At 37.2% G+C, this 24,089-nt stretch overlaps 1 protein-coding gene across 3 annotated transcripts in view; it reads right to left on the bottom strand.

Moving 5' to 3' along the window:
• Nucleotides 1–24,089, bottom strand: part of Sclt1 (sodium channel and clathrin linker 1) — a 110,769-nt gene that overhangs the window by 48,970 nt on the left and 37,710 nt on the right. For all 3 annotated transcript variants that reach the window (XR_014999338.2, XM_085682418.2, XM_048424684.3), the window contains 3 exons: nucleotides 9,821–9,911; nucleotides 7,263–7,354; nucleotides 943–1,120 (listed from right to left, as the gene is read on the bottom strand). Coding sequence is in view for 2 of the 3 variants with exons in the window: in XM_085682418.2 (XP_085538544.2) it covers nucleotides 943–1,120; nucleotides 7,263–7,354; nucleotides 9,821–9,911 (361 nt within the window). In the remaining variant the exon portion in view is untranslated. The remainder of the gene's footprint in view (nucleotides 1–942; nucleotides 1,121–7,262; nucleotides 7,355–9,820; nucleotides 9,912–24,089) is intronic.

Here is a 24,089-nt window from a genome sequence, read left to right as displayed (position 1 = left end):
TAATCCAAGAGTGGAGAGACAGAATTTAAGTCACAGATGGGAAAACTAACTGAAAGGCATAAGTACTTCAGCACTTCTGTAGTTTGGATTTGAAGAGATAATACCTTCCCCTCCACCCCAACAGCGTCTTACTTTGTGGGACCCACTGGCCTTAAGCTCATTATCCTACTGCTCCACTTCCTCTAAGTGCTGGGATTGCAGGCATGTGGCACCTCATCCAGCTTCCTTTTAACTAGGCTTGTAAAATCCAACTTATACTATTTCCATTTTTAGTATCTCTCTTGAAAAATCTACCACTTCAAGAAGGAAACCTTAATAATATACTTCCTTTATTCCCTGTGCATTCCCTACTGGAGTACTCTGCATATATTATAAAGTTCAGAAATGCTGGTATACACGTTAATGCTATAAAGAGTTCTACAAAAAAGGAGTAACATTTTACAAAATTATCTAATTTCTGTCTTCTATTGTTTATACCTATTTATAGGGAAACAGCACACGAAACAAAGCATAGTCCAGAAAAGTACAAAAATCAAAGGGTGAGTTGACGAGTCCATCTAGTCTTTGAGCTGCACTTAACTGTGTCAATTAAGCTTCTGCTTGATGCGGAGCTGTGCAGGGACAAAGGGCAGCAACACGAGTAAGAGTCATCTGACTGAGGACACGCTGGTAAACGACTGTGACAGCAGAGAGGATGAAGGAGAGTGACTCGGGGTTCGGGGATATAAAAGTCTGATATCTAAATACTATTTCTGAAAAATGACTAATGTTAGCATATTTTATGATATTACTCTTACCATCTAAAATATAGCATGATTATTTGATAATTATTGGAAGTGTAGTATTTTGTTTCCATGCACTGATTTGGTAGCTGATGATCCTTTTCTTGTTAGGGCATGTGAGGATCTCATTGCTTATGAACACGTCTGCACATTTTCTCACCTGATTCTTTTTAAGGTTAGCTTCTTCTAAGAGTTGCATGCTATCTCTGGCTCTTGAAATAGCCTCATATTTCTCATTTTCTGATTCATTACACTTTGCTTGTAGCTCTTTGATCTGCTTTTCCAAATGTGTTTTCCCTGTTCTTAGTACGTTGGCTTCTTGAATAGCTACACACAATCTAGAAATTAATAACCACAATATGAAAGTTAAATATTTTAAAGGAAAGAAATGGCATATGAGGTTTACTAAACACTACCATAGGGTGGTATTATGCTTGTTATTTTCACATGTATTTCTCATTTAAACCTTGCTATAATTCGATAAAAGTAGATTTTTACAAACTCCATTTTAAAGTAAACCATATCTAGAGAACTTCAGCTTTTAATTAAGAATAAAAAGAGCAGCAGATCTGAGACTGAGGTAAGATATTTGACTACAATTGTGTGATGACTCTTATGTTTTTTGGTGTCTTTTTTGGCCTTGACACAGGAGAACTTGTTTGTGCTATTCTGAGGCTCTGTCCTAGGAAGAAGTCACATGGCTCCCATACTTTTTAATTTTGGGAAGATTTCATCAAGGCATACAATGTATTTTCGACATATGGATCTCCCAGTGCTCTCCCCAGCTCCATTACTCCTCCCTCAACGTGTCCTCCATCTATCCCCTAATTTCATATTTATTTTTTCTTTTACTAAGTCCATTTTGTGCTACCCATATGGGAATGTGTGAAAGATCATTTACTGGGATGTGGTAAAACCCACCAATGGCTACCCCCAAAACAGTTAGTTTCCCTCTCTCAGCAGTCATCAAATGCCATTAGCTTCTCAGCTAGGGATGAGGCACTAAGAGTCCCTCTCCATTCCATGCTAGATTTTTAAACTGGCTCGATCATCTGCAGGTCTTGCGTAGGCAACTACAGCAGCAGTTCTTGTCAAATCCAGAAGCCAACCTTTTAGGGCACCTCCTCATCCTCTGGCACTTAGATTCTTTCTGCCCCTTCTCTGTGGTGTTATCCCAGCCTGGGAGTAGGGGTGGGTAGGGATGTTTATATACTTGTTCTACCTACTGCCGAGCATTCTGAGAATAAATAAATACCTATTCTCAGAACTTTGAGGAGTTATGAGTCTGTGAAGTAACCACTGTCTTCTGTAGGAAGAATCTTCTCTGACCAAGGTTGAGAGCAGCACAAGTCTTTTGGCATGTTCAGAGTTGTAGATAACTTATACGCATAACAGATTACAATCATGTATTTGACTTTCAGCCATAAATACAATGTATATTCATGAGCTGTGAGTATTTAATCTTTCATAGCTTACTAATGACCACTTTCAAAATCCTCAATGGAACATTACAGATCTAAATAGAACAACAAAACCAAAATATTCTAGCATAAGTGTTTGGAGTAAAATAGCAATTTAAGGCAGAGCTATAGAATATATTTTAAAAAGAAGCTCAGTTTTTCAAAGATAATTTAAAGTTATTGCCCCCAAAAACTCGAGGGAAATTATATTTTCTCAAGTACTTTTTTATTTGTGTAACTATTTAGATATTTTTTAGCATAAATTTTTATTCACCTTCATTATCCTTTTATTTTCTGCTTTAAAATGGAAAGAAAACTTGATTCTGAAACTAAGAATGGCTATGCTGCCTTGCGGAAAGCTAAAGGCAGTGAACAACTTCCTTGTATACGAAGAAGATACCTCACAGCTTCCTGAATTGTCCAAATTCTCTATCTTATGATTGTATTAGCTGAAGTTCATGCTGTGGACAGGGTCTGCTATGTATCCAAGGCTGGCCTTGAACTCATGACCTCTTAGTTTCCCAGTGCTTGTACTGTCTCCTGTACACCTCTTCCTGACTGGGATCTATATCTGACTTTCCTTCACCAACCAAAAACCCCAGGATGTCATCAGACAGCACCTGAAGCCTGCCTGTTGCTCTCATCATTGCATTCATAACATGCCTTCATTTATGATTAAAACAGGTTCCTGTTTTATGACTACAGAAGTTTATGTAACCACTTCACTTCTATTTTGGAAAATACTATCTAGAGTAATCGGAATGTGTTCCCAGGTCATGGCTATTCACATTTAGCTCAGAACAGATTCACTCTTATTATTTCTGATATGAGAGCTGTAATTTAGGTCAGCAATTACAGTGCTTAGTTCCTAAGAAAACCTTGTTTCATTATGAAGATGTTTAAGGCTTTATTTTCCAGAGGATATTCAGACAGCTATTACGTGATCAGAATAGTCCACCTACTCATTGTCAATCACTATTCTTTGAGGTGCGCTAGTGACCTGGCCTTCCTTCTTCCCTTATGTCGATAATGCTGGACTTTACTTGAGCTCCATATCCCAGGAAGACAGAGGGACTTAAGTAGTGCCTCCATACTTATTCTAAAAAGTTCCTCTATTCCTTTCTAGAAAAGGGCAAACCCTGCACTCATGTATGCTAAGATTCGTTCTGATGTCTCCCGTAAGAGCCATTCCTCATTTGTTTAACTGCCTGTGTGAAATCTCTATTTTAAAAAAAGAATTCCTCATTACTATCATCCTTACTAATGCAAAGTCTGATTTGTCTGGTGCTTTTGGTTTTTACAGTGATAGGGAGTCCTTTGACTACCCAATAAAATCTTGAATGGAAAAAATTAAGATTTTATTTTTATTTTTTAAGTTATGTGTCTATGTCCATATCTCTGTGTGGTTATGTGTATGTGTAATCACAACAGCTAGAAGAGGGCATCGAATCTCCTGGAGCTGGAGTTACAGGTGGTTCTGAGCTGTCCAATGTGGGTGCTGGGACTAAATTCGGATCCTCTGTAAAGGAAACAAGATCTCTAACTGCTTAGACATCCCTCCAACCTCAAACAGAAAATTCTATGTTTAGGTCACTTTCACACCACTGTTCTTAAAGACAGCATGTTCTCTTTTTCTGAGTGTATACAATGAGTACTCAATGCATGTTGAGTGAATGGTTTCACCAGTGAACGTTAACTTTTTCTTCAGGGTACAAAACATGACGCAGTGGTTAAGAGCACTGGCTGCTCTTCAAGAGACCTGGGTTTGATTCCCACCACCCATGTAGTGGCTCAAAACTATCTGCAACTCCACTACAATGGAATTCATACTCTCTATGGCCTCTGTGGATACCAAGCAGGAAAGCAGTGTACAGACACATATGTAGGCATAACACCCATATGTACAAAGTTTTTCTCCAAATAATGCATGGAAAATTATACCTAGTCTTCCTGGGATTTATTTAAATTCTTTCATAGATCTCTCAGCATTATTTCTGCTGAGAAGGCACAGTAATAAGAATTCCAAACATACCTTACACGTATTTCCTGAAGCCATCCAAAACATAACTATCAAAGACAAAACTGCTCACCACTCCTCTTTTTATCTCTCTTAGATATAATCATTATTGATTCCTTTAGGGGTTATATCCATTTTTTTCTGCCTATTTTAGCTATTCTAAATCCTAAATGGCAAAATTCTTAGCATAAACAGTATATTTTAAAGTTAGAATGGGCAGACATATTATTGTCAATTTTATTATCATGAATATGCCAACAATAAAATTTTATTAAACCAAATTACTCATTTACAAGTAAATAAAATCATTAAAGTTCTTAGAATATATATATATATATATATCAATATCACATCATTTTTAACTTGGGTCAATAAAAAACTTTAAAGGAGTGTTATGGTAAAAATATGAACTATCAGGGGTCTGGGACAATAGCTCTGTCAGTAAAAGGACTTTCTATATAACCACGAGGACCTGTGTTTTATTCATAGTATCTATATAAGAGAGAGAGGTGTGGCAGTGTCTCAGGATCTTAGGGCTATGAATGCAAGGACAAAAGGAAGCTGGTGTTTGTCAGTCAGTCAGGCTAGTCACATTGGGAGCTACAGTTCTAAGTGAGACTCTGCCTCAAAAAATAAGGTAGAGAACAACAGAGGAAGACAGCTGATTCTGACGTCTGACCTCCTCAAATATGTGCTCATGTGCATATGTACCTACACAAATAAACACGAAGTACCAGAACTATGAGCATGTATCATCAGTTTACTAAAATAAATTATAGCCATGATTTAATAGCTTAAATATTAAAATAAGGATATACTACTAACCCAAGAATACTCAACTGACATCTAAAATAAGACATCATTTTAGTACTGGTATGTTACAATCTACTTCTTAAGTTTTAAAAAGGAAAAATACAGTCTCCACTTTAAATAAAGTTTACAATCTAATTTTCAAGCTATATTATTCAATTTGTACAAAAAAAGGGATTAAGGAAAAGAACTCAGGAACCATTTTGATATGCTTTTGTATAGTTCAGTAGTCTACAATAAGAAGCAGGTTTGACATTTAATCTTTTGGCAGTTACAATGGTAAGAGGAGCAGCTAGAATTTAGTGATTGATGCCTGAAATACTAGGTATCTCATAAGTATTGACACAGTTCTAAAGTATTAAAAAAATGTCCCTCACAAAAGGCAAATGGTATTGTGTTGTTGTTTTCATTTTTTTTTATAACTTTTATACTCTATGGGGCCCGCCACTGAGCTCCCAAATAAAAACACAGAGTCTTATTAATACTCATAAAAGTCTGGCTTAAGCTTGGCTTAATTTTAGTCAACTTTTCATAAATTACCGCATCTACCTTTTGCCTCTGGGTTTTTACTTTCCTATATACCTTTCTTTACTTCTTACTCCGTGGGTTTGCTGTGTAGCTGGGTGGCTCGCCCCTGGAGTACTCCTTTCTTTTTCTTGCTCCTTAATCCTCTTTTTTCAGATTTTCCTATTTATTCTCTGCTTGCCAGGCCTGCATATGCCTTGCTATTGACCATTCAGCTCTTTATTGGTAAGGCAAAGTAACACAGATTTACAGGGTTAAGCAAATGCAACACATCTTTGCATTATTAAACAGATACTCCATAGCATAAATGAATGGAACACATATTAAAATAATATCCCACAACAGGATTGTCAAAAACACCATTTTAAGATGGTCATGAGGGAGAGATCAGTGATGGATGAGAAGAACAACCGGAGATTAGCATTTCTAAGAATATAGGAAAGACTGGTACTGGTAGTTTGATTTCTGGGTAACAATAAAGTTAAGGATCCATCTGCAGCCTACAGGGCTTTCCTGTCAGACTTAACGTAAGAAGCAAGAATAATCTACAGCATTCAGCTCTTAGAGATAATCTTTCTGGTAGGGTTTATGGCCTAAGAACATTAATGAATAGTTAAAAGCTGACATTTTCATTGCTGTTTCATTGGTTATTTAGACCTTAACTGTATTATCTGCTAAAACACAGAATTATGGAGGATTTAGTGAATCATCAAATTTCCTCAGATACTATGATTTAGAAACTTTAAACATTTTTCAGAAGGACTTTCTGTTTCTAAAAAAGAAAAAAAAAACCTTGAAATACTTCAAAATCTGTAAGCTTACATCAAGAGGACTGAAAATGAAGATGTTTTTGGTGCTATAGCATTATAACAGAGGTCATAATGGAGACCAGGCGGGGGTCAAAGTATTTCTCCCAGCAAACCCAAGCCCTGGCACCAGGGGAAAAGCTTATCTTCTTTTGCAGGCACCATGGCTAAATTCACACATTCCTATCTTCTGGATTTAATTTCATCTTTTGTTTAAGTTGCAGTACTGTTAGGTAAGGCAGAAACAGACTGAGGATTTCTCCCAGGCTTGGACAAAACTGTATGTGTATAAATGTGTGTGTGTGTGTGTGTGTGTGTGTGTGTGTGTGTGTGTGTGTGTATGCACATTTTTTCCATTTATATATTATACTGTTTTTTCTTAAATCCAGAGGCAGGTTTTATAGATGGTGACTCTAGTAACCATACTAACAGAATGTCCTGGTAACCAAAAGTTTATTTGTTTTCAAAAAAGGATTAGTCTAAATTTGGTGCAAGTGTTTGTTTTCTTTCAAAACTGAAATGAATCAATGCTTGGGTATCTAGACTCTAGATGCATTATATAAATGAATTTTTTTCTTTTTGAGAGAGTCTCTCTACACAGGAGTTATTCTGGGATTCACTATGTACACCAAGCTATCTCAAACTAACAGAAATCTTCTTGCCTCTATCTCTTGAGTGATAGAACTAATGGTCTGAGCCACTATTCCCAACTAAATGATTTTTGAACATATGTTCAAAGTATAATAATAATATAATGGGCTACAGTTTTGATTTGGCATTTATAAAATACCCATTCCAATAAATAAAATTGAAACTCTACTATATTCCACATATATGAAGCATACAGATACAGAACTATTACCTTGACTCTAACTGTTTTATACTTGACTGCAATTGCTGAACTCGTCTATCCGATGCTTCCTCTTTTCCCTGGGCAGACAGAATATCTTCATCCTAGAAAGCAGAGAACCAGAAGCTTACTTGAAGCATCTGATAATGTAGTACACAGGCGCCACTTTCCAGCAGGATGAACGCAGTGGACTACCAAGTTATGTTAGCAGAATTCTAATATGCAAGTATATATATATGTGTGTGTGTGTGTGTACATATATATATATATACATATACACACACATATATACGTATACACACACACACACACTTTGTTAAGTAAACACATATAGTACAAAGAGTTTGGGGGCAAATTTTATCACTATTATATTACATAATCAAAAAGATTACTGCAAGTAGATTTCTGGCAATGTTTCAGTGTTTCCAATGCACATCCAGCCAAACAAGGCAAAGGTTCCAACATGGTCACTCTGCTGTTAACAATATGCTCTTAACTATTTCCCATGAACTATCAAAGTAACAGGGCGTTTCCTGACAGAGTGATGCTTTGAACTATCAACAGGTTTTATTTAAGACATCTTTCTAGAAAAGCTTCTTGCCCATCCTTGCTTGCCTTCCTTTATAGTAAATACTTTTAATGATATCATTTTAATTTATTCATTGTTTTTTAAAAAAGTTTTTAAAAAAGTTTTTTTCCCATTCAGTGTCTTCCTATTTAGTCTTGTTAGTCTAGAACTCACTGTGTAAACCAGGTAGGCCTTCAGTTTGGGGCAGTCTTCCTGCTTCTGTTTCCCAAGTGCTGGGATTTCAGGTGCAATCTACCAAGTGTGGCTTAACAGATTCTTTTAAAATTAATGTTTCAAGCAGTAGTAAGAAATACTATTTTGGACTTACTACTTGTTGTGATTTATTTCCTATACCTGAGTTGTTACCTAGTACTATTTCCATTGGAGTCACAAACATATCAGGGAGAAATAAAAGCAGCAGGCACGGAGGTTCATGCTTGTAATCCCAGCTTTTGGAGTTTCCAGATGGGAGTGTCAGGAAGGCAGGCTCAGGGAGACATGTGACTGAGCAGTCTGAGCACAGCTTGAGTTCCGGTATCTCCTACCCCACGAAACCAAACCAACCAAGCACTACGTAAACTTCCTTCAGAATGGTGGGAAACCCAAGTCTTCGAGAATGAATTGTTTACTTATTTGGAATGTCTTGCTTTCATTTTTGAAATGCAGCTTCACTGGATATAGAGCCCATTGAGAGCTGTTCAGCACTTTCCATACATTGGGAATGTTTTCTGCCTTCACGCAAGGCAAATAACACACCAATGACTACTGATTTGTGTCTCCAACCCATCTTAAACATAAATTCTCAGTGCTCTGTCTTCTACATTAAACAACCAAGTCCATTGAAAGAAAACTATTATTGATGGCATATCCTTACTCCCCCCCAATTCTTGCCCTTCAAGCACAGATTATACTTTCCTGTTTAGCAATTTTTGGTTGAAAACTGGCTATGGTCAACAATATATTGAAGACTGATATTATGGACTACAACGAGGTGTTATTCAAGTGGGAAACAACTTTGCTTATAAGTAATCTCTGAAATTTGTTCTACAGTGCACGACAGTTGGTATCTGTGACTAGTTCCTGCTGATTTCTACCTTTGTTTTTATATGGGCAAGTTCTATGGAGTGTCTCCAACCTAATCTGAGGGGCAGGAAATCCAGATGGGGCAGAGGTAGGGTTTACTTTCTCTGTGATTTCCTTGATACTAGAAATTTAATTTCTGTAATTTCCAACTTTGGGGTTTGTCCTCTATAAGATACTTCAAGTAAGATATTCTCTGAAGCTCAATTTATACGTATTTCTAGGATGTACTTGATCATTGTCTTTCTACCTCACTGAGTGAGGCTTCAGTCTGCTCTTGACTCTCCATATGTGAAACCTGGCTATCAGGCAAAAGAATAAAAAGAATCTGAACAAGAGGAATGGTTTCTTTTCCTTTCATGGTCTTCTTGTGGCCAGTGTGTCCTTTTAAAATGGCGAATGGCTCTTGTAGTCCTAAACTTTGGTTTTGAGTGCTTAATCCAGTAAAAAGCTATTTTTTGGAAAAGTCAAATGGAAGAAACATCAGGCTAGAAATCTAAAATCCAGGAATTCTTACTTTTTTTGTTCCTATTTTATGTTTTACATGTCTGAAAAAGATTATTTGTGGGAGAGCTCTTATACTTCTCTATACTACTCTATCAGTACAGGAAATCTACAATACATTTCTAAGAAATCAGGAAATAAGGCTTAGATATTATACTGATAGTAACTATCAGAGTTTTAAGAATAATATCCTTCTAAATCAAAAGCCTGACATTTCCTCAATACCGTTTTTAAAGTCCTCTATGACTTATCAGCCTGTTATGACAATAAAAACTTTAATAAACAATATACACTATGGTATTAGATGTTTATCTTCTATCTGCATAAGTTAAGCAAAATTTGACTATAAATTGTAATTTTAATGATTTGTTCACACTATGTTTTAGTCAATGGAAATAAGTAGTTGCCAAGGTTATACCTTCTTCAGCATCTGTTCTTGAAGACCTTCAGTCACTTTAGTTAACTCTTCCACTTTCGTGACTGCAACTCTCAAATCTAACTTGGCTTCCCTGAAGAAGAAAGCAAATTCATGTGTTATGTTAGAAAGTTCAAAATCTCTATTTCGTAAAATCATTACCAATGTTTATGTAACTAAAAATGGATCCCAAAGGTAAATTTGGAATAATTTTCTTATTGCTAATAAGGTACATGTAAAAGCAAATAGGAAAAATATAGCTAATTATAGAGGGGTATAATGAAAAATACTTTATTTGGACAAATCACATTTAATGTACAAACAATCTTATGCATTTAATTAAGAAAAATTTGGTCATCTTTAAGCAAGAATTTCAGTATAGTAAGAATTTAACTATATACTTTCTTCAATATCTAATTAGAAAAATACTGCTGATTGGCTTCTGTGAGAATGAACTTAAAGCTTGAATGTCTATCAGTCCCTGGAGCAATGATTACAAAACTGGGTAAAATCTGAATACCCATAGCAATTTGGTTTCTTACCTTCAGAAAGATCATTATGTTGTTTTTTTTCTATTTGTTTCATGGGTCACTGGCCAATGAAAGTAAGGTACATTAAAGAGCCCAGTAAACTCTAATTAAATATAAGACAGCAAACATCTTTTGGGAAAATCTCAGCATGCTGAGCACTGACATCCTGAGCCCAGCGTTGTTACTACTGGTGATGAAACCCACCTGACCAACGGCCGTGAGAACAAAAATTCTCTTATTAATAGATCTTTTCCTTATTTTGATCTGATTTTAAGTAATCAGGCAACTTCTAAATTTCAAGTTTGTATTCCTCTCTGCTTTTATGGATCAACCTTTAGCACCATTATCACTTCTAGGACTGATTTCCCAAACTCCTATTGTTTTTTGTTGAGATAATTTTTAAAGGCCAGAGGCTAGTCTGAACAATGATCCCTGGGTTCCGTTCCCTACCCTCAAGTGTTGAGATTATAAGCAGGGGTCACCAGGCCCAGCTTCAGGCTTAAAATTCCACCTTAAAATTTATTTCTAGATTTTTCAGTCAAAATGGAAAGTTTGGTTTTCATTATTTTTGAATAAAATTCTATACTGCTGTATATGGACAAAAGGTCACTATCAGTCAGCCCCAAAGTCTCATCTGGAAGTTCCTCCCATGTACTCTGTTGAGGTTTAACAGAGAACATAAAAGTCATGTGCTTCCTGAGGACACACTTTATTTTTCCATTTTTATTGCATAAGTCTCTCCCTCTTTTCTTAATTTTTCAGCATTTACCAAATTAAAAGTTTTCCTTTGTCAAGTCCTCATTGGTTTTGTCTACATAATATCCCAGTTGCAATCCTTATAATAATAATAATTCCTTGTATATTAACAGATCACATTGCATTAAAATTAATACTACATGGATTCTACCTTGTGGAACTATGAGCTCACAGAAGATGGAAAGCAACTCAAATAAATGCGTGCAAAGCAGAAGATGAAAACATCACCTATAAGCACTGCTGCGTCTTCATGTTTTACTCATTCACTGTTCAGGTATGGACAATCCCAGAGTAATGATTTCTGGAAGCCTTAATAAAACACACACAGACACATACATGTGTGTCCGTGCATGCTAAAATGCACACACTATTTCTTTAAAGCAGATCTACTACTATAGAAGTATTGGGCCTCTCCTATAAGGCTGGACTGGCTGGCCAGTGAGCCTCGGGATCCCCATCTTTATCTTCCCAGCACCGGAATCATGAGCATATAGCACCCTGCCTATCTGTCTGTTTTATAAGGATTTTCTCATGCTTGCATAGGAAGACTTTACTAACTGAGAAATCTCCTTTGCTCCCTAAAATAAAATATTCTTTCCTCCGAGAAGCAGAGTATCTGCTATTGAAAAATACCAAGTTTAGTTAGGTAAGGTGGTATATGAATATAATCCCAGCACACAGGAAGCTGAGACTGGAAGATAACAAATTGGATGCCAACCTGGATTATCTAATGAGTTCGAGGTCAACTTGGGGCTACCAAGAAAGACCCTGGCAAAACAAAACAATAAAACCCCCAAATAGCTGACCTAGTAATTCAAGTTTTGAGGTCACCAAAGGAGACCAATATGAAAGATAGGTATTTTGGAAACATTTTTGATATTAATGAACTTGGGTAGGGTAGACTTTAGGAAAGGAAAAATTGAGTAAAAGTAATAGGAGTTTAAGAAATATCTATTCAGTGGGTCAGATGAGGACATCAGGAAGACAAAGGAGGCTGAGGAGTAGCCCCAAAGGTCAGAGAAGAAAGTCAGAAACAAATACAAAATCGAAGAGAAAATTCTACAGTAAGTAAAATAAACAGATTCTTCAAGGTAATTTCAGAGGATGGAAGAGGAAAACTATAACCTGAGAACTGTCAGCAAGTTCTGACATAGGAGGATTCAAAAGAACCCTGCAAAAGGGAACTAACCCTTAGGAATACAAGGCATAGCTATAGAAATGCTATGAGAAGATACTTCCCTACCTAGATAGATTGGATGCTAAAGGACAATGGATGAGCTTCTAAGATAGTGTTAGACCCACTGAAAAATGGGGAGGAGGGCATTTTATCTCCCCTAGAGATGGGAAAACAAAGCTTCATGCAATTAGCAACTTTTCAAAACCCTCCACCAGTAAACAGCTGCTTGGCTGAATGTCCCCGTGCTCTCACAACCTACATGCTAAATTCCTGTGACAGTCCAGCCCTGAGACAATCTCAGGTGATGGTATCAGGAGGTGGGATGCTCTGGAAGGTGATGAGGTGGTAGTGGAGCCCCTTCCTCCATGTGAAGATGCACCAAGAAGGTGCAATTTGTAAGCCAGAGCCCTCATGGACATTGAACCAGCTGGTATCTTGATCTTGGCCTTGCCATCTTCTTGAACTATAAAGAAATAACTTTATAGTGTTTTGAACCTATTTCACTCTATGGTCCTGTTAAATAGCTGAAATGGACTAAGGCTATGTAGGAACAGAATGTAAATGTAGGGCAGAGCACACAGTCTATGCTTCTCACACAGCATACTAGACCAAAGCACAGCCTAAATAGCTGCAAACGTGCAGAATATTTGCCAAAGACAGTTTTAAATATCAGCAAAACATTCTTAAATAATCAGTCATCTCTTAGTAGATTTAGAACTTATGGATAACACTGTATATTTTTATTTTACCTTTGTCCAACTCCTGAAACAAGAAATCTTAATATTAAATAGTTGCTGCCAAGTTCTATTCATGACCCATGCATGTCCTCTACAAGTAAAATGGCATAGTCTTTGTTCTTCAAAGAGTAAGAAAAATAAAAATTTAAAGAAAACATATAATATAACCATCCCTTAGATAACATTAAGGTTAAATATTGTGAAGAGACAGAAAAATGGCAGGCAAGCCCTATCCTCATCCTAGAACCTGTTTTCGTTTTCTATGATCAGGAAGCTAGCTGCCAACACATAAGGAGCTGTCTGGCAATTCTATGACTAAGCACATCTGCTCAAGGCCATTACTCACATAGGAGAGATTCCAAGAGACACGATGAATCAAAACTAGTGGTACATGAATTCCAGATTTCCACAGCATTTTATAATAGAAGACACAATATTATTCAAATTGAAACATGAAACATCTGAGAAAAATCTGTTATCTGAGTTAAAATAAAACCATTACCTGGCAAAAGTACATTTTAAAAATAAATGGTATATAAAAGTTACTGGCACACATACTTTTGGGAAAAAGTATGCATTTGTAAAAATGTCTAGAAATGAACACAATGAATATACATAAACTTCAATTTACATAATTTATATATTACATCCAATATGATAGCATGAGATCAAGAATTGCATTTTATATCATCAGTTCTTATGATCTTCAATAAAACCATTTACTTATAAATGATTTCATGATCAGTTTTAGAATGTCTTGGATTTTATTTAAATATTGACAGCACAAGTTTGCATTCCCACCAGCAATGGATGAGTGTTCCCCTTACTCCACATTCTCTCTAGCAGAGATTATCATTGGTGGTTTAAATTTTAGTCATTCTGACAGGTATAAGATGTTATCTCAAAATTGTTTTGATTTGCATTTCCCTGATTGCTAAGGAAGTTGAACAGGACCATCTTTTGGCCATTTGCACTTCTTCTGTTGAGAATTCTCTGTTCAGTTCAGTACCCCATTTTTTAATTGGGTTATTCAGAATTTTAAAATTTAGTTTCTTGAGTTCTTTATATATTTTGCAGGCATTTGTCTGATGCAGAGTTGGTGAAAATCTTCTCCCATTCAGTAGGTTGCCTTTTTGTCTTAATGACAGTGTACTTTGCTTTACAGAAGCTTTTCAGTTTCAGGAGGTCCCATTTATTCATTGTTGCTCTTATTGTCTGTGCTACTGGGGTTATATGTAGGAAGTGGTTTCCTGTGCCCATGTGTTGCAGTCTACTTCCCACTTTCTTCTATTGGGTTCAGTGTGGTCAGATTTATATTGAGGTCTTTAATCCATTTGGACTTGAGTTTTGTGCATGGTGATAGACATGGATCTATTTTCATTCTTCTACAGGTTGACATCCAGTTATGCCAGCACCATTTGTTAAAGATGCTTTCTTTCTTCCATTGTATACTTTTAGCTCCCTTGTCGAAAATCAGGTGTTCATAAGTTTGTGGATTAATATCTGGGTCTTCAATTCAATTCCATTGGTCAACATACCTGTTTTTGTGCCAATACCAAGTTGTTTTCATTACTGTAGCTCTGTAATAGAGTTTGAAGTCAGGGATGGTAATGCCTCTGGAGTCAAGCTACCTCAGGATCCAGCAATTCCACTCTTGGGAATATACCCAAGAGATGCCCAATCACACTACAAAAGCATTTGTTCAACTATGTTCATAGCAGCACTATTTGTAAAAGCAAGAACCATCAATGCAAGAATGGATAAAGAAGGTGTGGCACATATACACATTAGAGTTCTACTCAGCGGTAAAAAACAATGACATCTTGAATTCTGCATGCAAATGGATAGAAATAGAAAACACTTTACTGAGTGAGATAACCCAGACCCAAAAAGATGAATATGGTATATACTCACTCATTAGTGGATTCTAGCCATAAACAAAGGACATTGAGCGTATAGTTCGTGATCCTAGAGAACCTAAATAATAAGGTTAACCTAAAGAAAAACATATATTTATCCTCCTGGATATTGGAAGTAGACAAGATAGCTGGGCAAAAGTTGGGAGCATGGGGGTGGGGGTAAGGGGAGATGGGGAGAGAGAAGGGAGAAGGGGAGGATTGGGGAGAGCTTGGGAGAATGGGATGGTTGAGATGGAGGAAGGGTGGATAGGGGAGCAGTGAAGAAGATAATTAAGGGAGCCATTTTAGGGTTGGCAAAACACTTGGCTCAAGAGGGGTTCCCAGGTGTCCAAGGGGATGTCCCCAGCTAGGTCCTTGGGCAGCAGAGGAGAGGGTGCCTGAACTAGCCTTATCCCATAGACACACTGATGAATATCTTATATATCGCCATAGAACCTTCATCTGGCGGTGAATGGAGATAGAGACAGAGACCCACATTGGAGCACTGGACTGAGCTCCTAAGGTCCAGATGAAGAACAGAAGGAGGGAAAACATGAGCAAGGAAGTCAGGACCGTGAGGGGTGTGTCCACTCACTGAGATGGTGGGACTGATTTAATCGGAGCTCACCAAGGCCAGCTGGACTGGGACTGAACAAGCATGTGATCAGACTGAACTTTCTGAATGTGGCTGACAATGAGGGCTGACTGAGAAGCCAATGATAATGACACTGGGTTTTGATTCTACTGCATGTACTGGCTTTTTGGGAGCCTAGTCTGTTTGGATGCACACCTTCATAGACCTGGATGGAGGGGGGGAGGGCCTTGGACTTCCCACAGGGCAGGAAACCCTGACTGCTCTTATAACTGGAGAGGGAGGGAGAAGTGAGAGGGAAATGGGAGGAGGTGGAAAATTTTAATAAATAAATAAACTTAAGAAAAGACAAGATAAATATTGACAGCACTAAGCATTTACCTTTATCACTTTTCGGATTACTGGCAATAAAACAGAGATAAAGGGCAATACAGCTTAAAAGGTGGATCTTTAATACAAAACGGAAGGTTTTCTGATACTATTGGTACAATGTTTCTGTTTACTACATCAAAATGATTGATTAGGTAGGTGTGCTCATTTGGAAATCACACCACTATGTAGTCATCCATTCCTGAGTAGCTGAATATAGAGTATAATACAAAGATTTTCTGAATAATGAAACCCTAAAAAAGCAGTTGTGCCTCTGAAAGATTCTAGAGCAAGGGGCATAAATAGAAAACTCATAAAAATAGATTGGTTTATTTTATCAATTCAATAAAGGGCAATTTAGTTATGTAACTTGATAAGTTAATCACTCAGAATATTTTCTTATCATCTTTCATGGACCGTACAAGTTGGTGAGATGAAAATGGACAAATTACATACAATAAAGTGTTAACAATACTGTAACAGACCAACATTCCTACAACTCTACTACAGAGGACGCACACTGAGCTTTGAATGGGAAGTGGTGTAGGAGGGTCTTCTTTCTATGTGTTGCTTTCATTGGTTGAGTAAAGAAAACTGCCTTGGCCTTTTGATAGGGCAGCCCTTAGATGGACATGGTAGACAGAACAGAATTCTGGGAAGAAGGCAGTGTGGCAGACGCCATGGCTCTCCTCTCCGAGACTCATGCCGGTAAGCCACAGTTAAGTGGCAATACATATTAATGGGGATTGGTTAAACTAGTATGTTAGTTTAATATTAATTATTAATAATTAATAATAATAATAGTTAGCCAATAAGGGGCTGGAGATAATGGGCCAGGCAGTGTTTAATTAATACAATTTCCATGTGGTTATTTTGGGGGTTAAGCTAGCTGGGCTGTGGGAAGTGGCCCACCCACCGCTCCTTTTACAACAGGGAAGAAATAAAATGATTCAGAAAAAGTCATCTAAAATTATGTGACACTTGAGCTGAACTTTTAAAATTGGGAGGACATTTGTTAAAGGAAGAAATTTTAGACAATCTGAAAAACTTGAGCAAAACAAGCTACAATATGGCTTGTTCAGAAAAGTGAAACTAGTTCAGAAAGCTGAAGTGAGGCGTGGCCTGCGGTCAGAAGACTGTTATTCTGGGCAGTCACTGACATGAAGCAGCAGCATCAAAAATTCTTTTGAAAGAGTATTTTAGGAAAAGGACAGAAAAGGGGGAGGGAACTGGAGAGTGAGTGGCTCACATGGGAGAGGCAGCAAGGGCAGTGCCAACACAGTGGTAAGAAAGAGAGACCCTTTAAATGTAGAGCTGGGAAACATAACAAAGTATGATGCCTCCTGCTCTTCTGAATCAGCAACTGGATGGCATTATTTACCAACAGAAAAAAGGGTTGGGAGACAGAACAATAAGCTCAGTCTACAGCCCATTGCGTTTCAAGGCCTTCTGACCACTTGGATGGAGACAGCCTACAGTACAATGAGTTAAGAAAAACTTAATGGTATCGCACTCATAGAAACTACTGAAAAAGTCAGGGATGAGATGGTCAAATAGTGATAGGAGGATCATGTCACATAACCCATAAATTTATAAGAACCTTTTCTGGTTCAGAAACCATGTTATATTGTTAAATCTACAATAATTTTTGGGAGTGATACAAAGGAGTAAACTCAAGGCTTTGCATGTGTCAAATAAGAACCCTATCACTGAATTACATACCTACCTCCCAATTCTCAGTCAATACTGATTAGAAAATCACACATTCCTCATGTAAAAATAATATCAATGTATTTTAACGAGTGGCTAAAATTAATTAAAAATATATATTATCTGGAGACCAGATGTAGGGCACTGAACAAGCTAGGCACATATCTTAACACCAAGTCAAATCCAGTTAATTAAAATTATTTTAAATAAAGTTACTTAAAAATTGCTTTAATTCTTACCTCCTTTTGTTTTTTTGTGCTTTCTTTAAGATATTCTTTCAAAGACACCCATGGGCCAGCCTGGGTTCTTACAGTCCAGATCGGCTAAAGATATCCGGCTAAATATACAGGCCCATCTGGCACCTTGGGACTCTGGCTGGGGAGGTGCCCTTATAATGAGGAAATACTCGGTGAAGAAACAAAAGAGAAAGGGAAAGAAGCAGAACTGAAGAAGTGAAAGTGGTGAGAAACAGGCTGACATGGGTGGCCTGTTTGCCACCTGGGGCCAGGGTGACATTGGGTACAGAGTTGATGTCTGTACCTCGTGTTACCAATAAGGGCTATGTAGATGTCTGGAGTCTGGTCAGCCATCTCAGACCACATTAGAGTCTCAGGGCCATGCGGCCACCAGGGCCATACTGATCTGGGTGGCCTGCACTGCCAATGGGGCAATGGAGACATCTGGGCCCAAGCTGCTGTCAAGGGCCATTTCTGGGTCTGTGGTACTGTTGCAGCTGGGGTCTGTGTTGATGTTCACAGCCTATGTTATGTTAATAGGAATTATGCATGTTGAAATCTGTTCGCCATGCTGAGCTCTGGCCTGGGCCCGTCACTGGGCCTGCTCTTCTTTGGATGATGCAGCAGGAGAGCTGACCCTCCCCACCATGGGAGGTGCACCCCTCACCAGGGCACAGGAGAGCTGACTCCACCTCTTGCCTGAGGGGAGGCAGTCCCAGTGGCAAGGACCGACCAGCTCCATCACCACCCAAACCCACTTCCTGGGCCATGGGTTGGTCCACTCTAACATCTACCCCATCTATATGTGAAGGGATTGACTGTGCGGAACGATAGCTGCAGGATCTCCATGACTCAGGGCAACAGCAGACTATCTGAGAGCAGTTTTGATGAGGTTTCAGTGATGATGGTGTGCCAGAGGCCAGAGGTCTTGAACCAGTTCAATGACTCACTACAAGGAACATTTGCAGATGGGCCTGTCTGTGTAAGGATACACTGTGGTGACACACCCCAGCTGCCAAGGACACTAGGGTGAGTGAACAGGTGTTGGAGGGGTGGGATAAATGGAGGAGCGAGGGAGTTTTTTTTTTGTTTTCAATTAATTTTTGGGGGGCTTTCTTTTGGGGAGAGATGCTGTTGGGGTGAAGGGAAGATATAGAGGGACTGAAAGGTGAGCAGCATTGGGGTGAATGATGTGAAATTTCCCAAAGAATCAATAAAGAATTACATTACAAAAATATTCTTTCAAAAATAAAATTTGAGCGTATTATTTCATGTCCGTGTCTGCTCAGAACGACATCAAATCTTCGACGATCTGACCTTGGGCCATTCCTCATTTCAATTTCCTAAACTATATTTGTTTAAAGTTTGAGAGGTTAATATGATGAACCCATATGCTAGACTCGGGCCATGTTTTGAACAAATACTTTTACACTGATAAAATCCATCCTTCCTAAAAGATACACTCAAATGACAATATATACATTTTAAGATAAGATCTCACTATTAGAACTTACTATGTAGTCCATGCTGGTCTCAAACTCAGATATCTGTTTGTCTGCCTCCCCAGTGCTGCAATTAAAGGTGTGTGCCACCATGTTTGGCTCCCTTTCTTTCAAAGACATATCCAACATGCAGGATTTGAGCGTACTATGCTCAGTATATTTGCTACTAGGCAAATATAATGAAATAAAAAAGCACCTACAGAGAAATAACATAAAATTTCAATTAAATGAGTGAGTGATAAGAAGATCTGCAAGGAAAAAAGTAAAATTCTGGTGCAATGAAGAACACCCTCCTGCAGAAAGCAAGTGTAGCCAGAGAGTGTACACATTTTTTTCCGAGAAAGAATAATAATCAAAAGGAAAAGAGAAGAAAGCAAGAGGTTTTTGAGAAACAGCAAAATGACCCTGGGCACTTTACACTGGAGGGCTAAGGACAGCTGGCGAATGAAGGCTCTGAGAAAACAGCCAGAATAGTCTCATTTGCTATGGCAGAGTATCACAAAACTCTCAAAAAGGAAAACAAAAGAAGCTTTAATTATATATTCACATGATTTTAGTTTTTGGAATCGTATTATCAGACAACAAATGAAACTATGTTTCAGTGTAAGTACAAATGTGTTTAAAGAATTTCTAATTTACTTTTTCTTGGCATGGTATTATAGAGCATTTCAAAACTGAATTTTGGTAATGTCAATATGCCCATCATTCAGAATCTGTCAAACTTGAAAGCAACATCCTTTCCCTGAATGAAGCATCTGCTTATCCTTATGTTCCTTCAAATCTGTGGCAGCAAAAGCAGGCATACATAGCGTTATGTATACAGCTCTGAACTGCTTAATGTTGAGCTATAGAATACCATTGGTAAATATTATGGCAAAATTACTTACGGGCAGTGCAACATTCAAGACCTTTTAGGCTTCAGATAACCACAACTAGAATTATCATTCTCAACTCATTTAATCTTCAGTCATAGTCTTTACACCAAATGTCCAAAACCCAAATGAATCTTCCACACAGATGTCAAAAATCAACAAACCCACTCATCATCCTTTCTTTTCCAATCAACTATCATTCTTGATTCTCTACGGCTGCGAATACTGTCAGGAAGCCAGGGTTAGCAGCTCACCCTGAAAAAGCTATGAGTTCCAACTTGGCTCTTCCTTGAGTCTGTTGGGAAACCCTGGGTGAGACAGTTCAAGTCTTCGGTTCGTTTTAGTTTTTTTTTTTTTTAATAACATTTAAGCTTTTTTTTTTTAATGATCAACTAAGTTAGGCAACGTTTTTATTTTAGAAACAAATAAATATATGTAATATATCTTTTGTTCTTGTACTATACATACTAAATATGGATACATCTCCACAGCTAAAATGTCTATAATGAATATAGACTATATATATTCACTATATATTGTTGGATTATACTATTCTAGAGGGACTCATTATTATATTCTACTTTGAATCTATGCATATGTATATGAACATACATACACATACACACACAGAAAAAGAGAAAGAGAGAAAGATTGACTTTTTTGAGATGGGTTTTTACAATGGGCTAGCCTCAAACTCAAAATTCTCCTGTCTCTACTTACTAAGTGCTATGATTACAGGGTGTGCCATCATACGAAGCTTCTATCTTACATTTTGACCTTTTTTTTTGTTGTTCGTTTTTGTTTTTTGAGACAGGGTTTCTCTGTGTAACATTCATGGCTGTCCTGGAACTGGATTTGTAGATCAGGCTGGCTTCGGACTCAGAGATCTGCCTTCCTCTTCCTCCCAAGTGCTGGGGTTAGAGGCATTTGTCACCGTCGCCCGACCCAACATCAATTTTTGAGCAAGGCAGTTTATAGGTTAAGAATTCCTAATCCAAAACTATGAAATATGAAACACTAAGAAATTATAAACATTTTCAGCACCACGGCAAAGCAACACGTGGAACATTTTACACCTGACCACATGTGCTAGCTTTTAGCAAAAGTGTTTGTAAACTAAAGATACTGTATTAAACTACTTTTAGACTCTGAGTGTAAGATACACAAAATAAATTAATTTTGCTTTTAGACTTAATTCCACTTAAAAGCTATTTCATTGTTTCATCGTATTTTCATTATAAGTAAATATACCAAATTTTGAGAAGAAATTCAAAACACTCAAATCTGCAACTCCTCAGTTATATTGCTTAGCTTGCATTTTCCAGAATGTTGTGACCTTTGAAATGCTTGCTCACAGTCTATGCCCAATTATCTTTGGCTCTTATTTATCATTTTTTTCTATTTTGGTTTATATTTTAAATATTGAATTAGAAATATCTTCCCATATTCAATGTGTATATGACTTAAAACAAGAAACATCACTGAATGAATATGTACAACATTCATGTTTTAATGTACCAGTTAAATTTAACTATAAAATTAAAAACAGAAATATTTTCCTAGCGAAATATTTAGATTATCTTATTTACAAAAACTCTGGAGTCTTGCTTCTCAATTTAGATATTAAATCCATAAACCTATGTAAAAATAAATGAGGAAGGAGAAACTCTCATAAAACTTTCTTATATTTAGAAACTATTCCCAACATGACAGTTTCCTATTGAATTATAATGTTAAAGATATGTACACTTCCATGAATATATTCTGTTTTGTTTTATTTGATCAATCTCACCCTTAAAAATAACAATAAGATTTTTTTCCACGGCAATTGACATTTTACTATTTTATCAAGGGGACACTAGACTACTATACCTCTTTCAATCTTTCTGTCTCATATACAACACACTCTTTTAAACAAATTATTCTAACTTACATTACTTTGAAATATAAAGATATGGGAAAATATTTTTACCAAAGAATTGAAGCTTCTAATTCTGGTGTAGTAGTTCTCAATTTTGTTTTGTTTTTAGATTTTCTGTTTCTTTGCTGAGATTTCTTAATCTATCATTGCAATTTTCTATTTCTTCAATCTTACTTATCTGAGTAAAATGTCATGTGTTTGTTCATGTGTGTACATAGATATATTTGCCCCATACACACACACGTGTAGAGGCCAGAGGAGACCATCAAATCTTTCCATTTATTGCTCCCTGTTGTATTCTTGGTTTCTTACAGAAAGCAAGGTCCCCATTTTCTCAGCTAGGATAAAGGTCTCAAACTCTTGTCAATTTTCCTCTTTCTCCGCTTCAGTGCTGATGTTGCAGTCATGCACACCTATGCTGAGCTTTTTATACCTCTGCTAGGATCTGAATTTAAGTTCACATGCTTGCAAATCTTACCCACTGAATCACCTCCCTAGTCACTATTGTTTAAGTTTTTTGAAGATGTTCCTAGTTTCTTAACTATTTATTTTGTTGTATTTGTTTAAATATCTTTGTCAAAAAGAAGGCAAAACAAACCAAAACAGTCAATTTATATCAATGAAGGATATAAGTATTGCAAAAATATATGTACTCAACAGTACTATAATATTATTATAAATCAAAACTACTGGTCATAAAGGCCAAACGGACTTAAAAAAAACAATAATGGGTGACTTCAATAATATTTCATTCTCATCAATAACTAAGTCATCCAGATAAAATATAACTAAGAAACTTTAGAGTTAAACTATAGATCAAATGGACTTAATAGACATCACAAATTATTCCACCCCAAAGCAGCAAAGTACACATTTTTGAGTCACTAAAGGAATGTTTGAAGTCACGAAAGGCATCAGTAAGGAAATAAAACCATTTTTAGCATTGAATGAGAATGAAAGCACAGCATACTAGAACCGGGGGAACGGTAAAAAGCAGTGACAACGGGGAGCTTTGTCGTAACAAATGTCTACATTAAAAAATTAGAGATCCCAAATAAATAATCTAATAATAAACTCAAGGTCTTAGAAAAGTTTTTTTTTCAAATCTGCAAAAGGAAACAAATGATAAAGACCAGAGTTTAAATTCATGAAATGAAAAACTAAAAGAACAGCACAAAAGATTACGAGACAGAGTGGGATCTTTGAGAAGGACAAGTAAACTGACAAATGGCAGCCCTAAGCCAAACTAGTCAGAAGGCCTGTCAAAACCAGAGACGGAAGGGGGACAGTATATTACAGCAGCTTTCAGTAAGTTCTAGATAATTACCCGTGAATATTCTGAATTTATATTACAATAAATTAGAAAAATCTAGAGAATATAAAAAACTCATCTTGAAATCTGTTTTTTTTTTTTAATTTTACATATTGTTTGGGCTGAGTGTGTAGCTCAGTGAGAGGATTTACCTAGCATCTGCAATGCTCTGGGTCTGATCCACAGCCATGCACCCCTCCATCTCCAATCCTACCTCAAACCCTTTATTCCTCCTCGTAAGTGCACAGTGTTCCATGGATGACAAATGTGCTCACTGCTTTTATGTTGTTTGCTTTTCAGTCAACTGTGATATAATTTAAGAGTCATTTGAGAAGAGGGAAAATAGGAATTGCCTCCAGCAGACCGGCCTTACACAAATCTGGGTGGGGTTTCTCTTTTTTAATACTGATGTGGGAGGACACAGTCCACCATGGGCAGTGCCATTTCTGGGCAGTTGGCCCTGGCTGTGCAAGAAAGGTAGTTGAGCTAGCCAGAGACAGAAAGTCAGTAAGCACCGTTCCTCCCATAGTCTCTGCAATACTTCCTGCCCTGTCTTCCCTTGGTGATGGACAGTGCAATGGAAGGGTAGCATGTAAAAGAAACCCCTTCTTTCGGAAACTGCTTTTAGTTTGAAGTTCTATTATAAAAGCAGAAAAAAAG

The sequence above is a fragment of the Myodes glareolus genome, chromosome 20 (genome assembly GCF_982192425.1).
Source record: "Myodes glareolus chromosome 20, mMyoGla1.1, whole genome shotgun sequence".
NCBI classification, from domain to species: Eukaryota; Metazoa; Chordata; class Mammalia; order Rodentia; family Cricetidae; genus Myodes; species Myodes glareolus.
The sequence above is the reverse complement of the archived record's forward strand: the minus strand, read 5'-3'. Positions and strand labels throughout refer to the sequence as shown.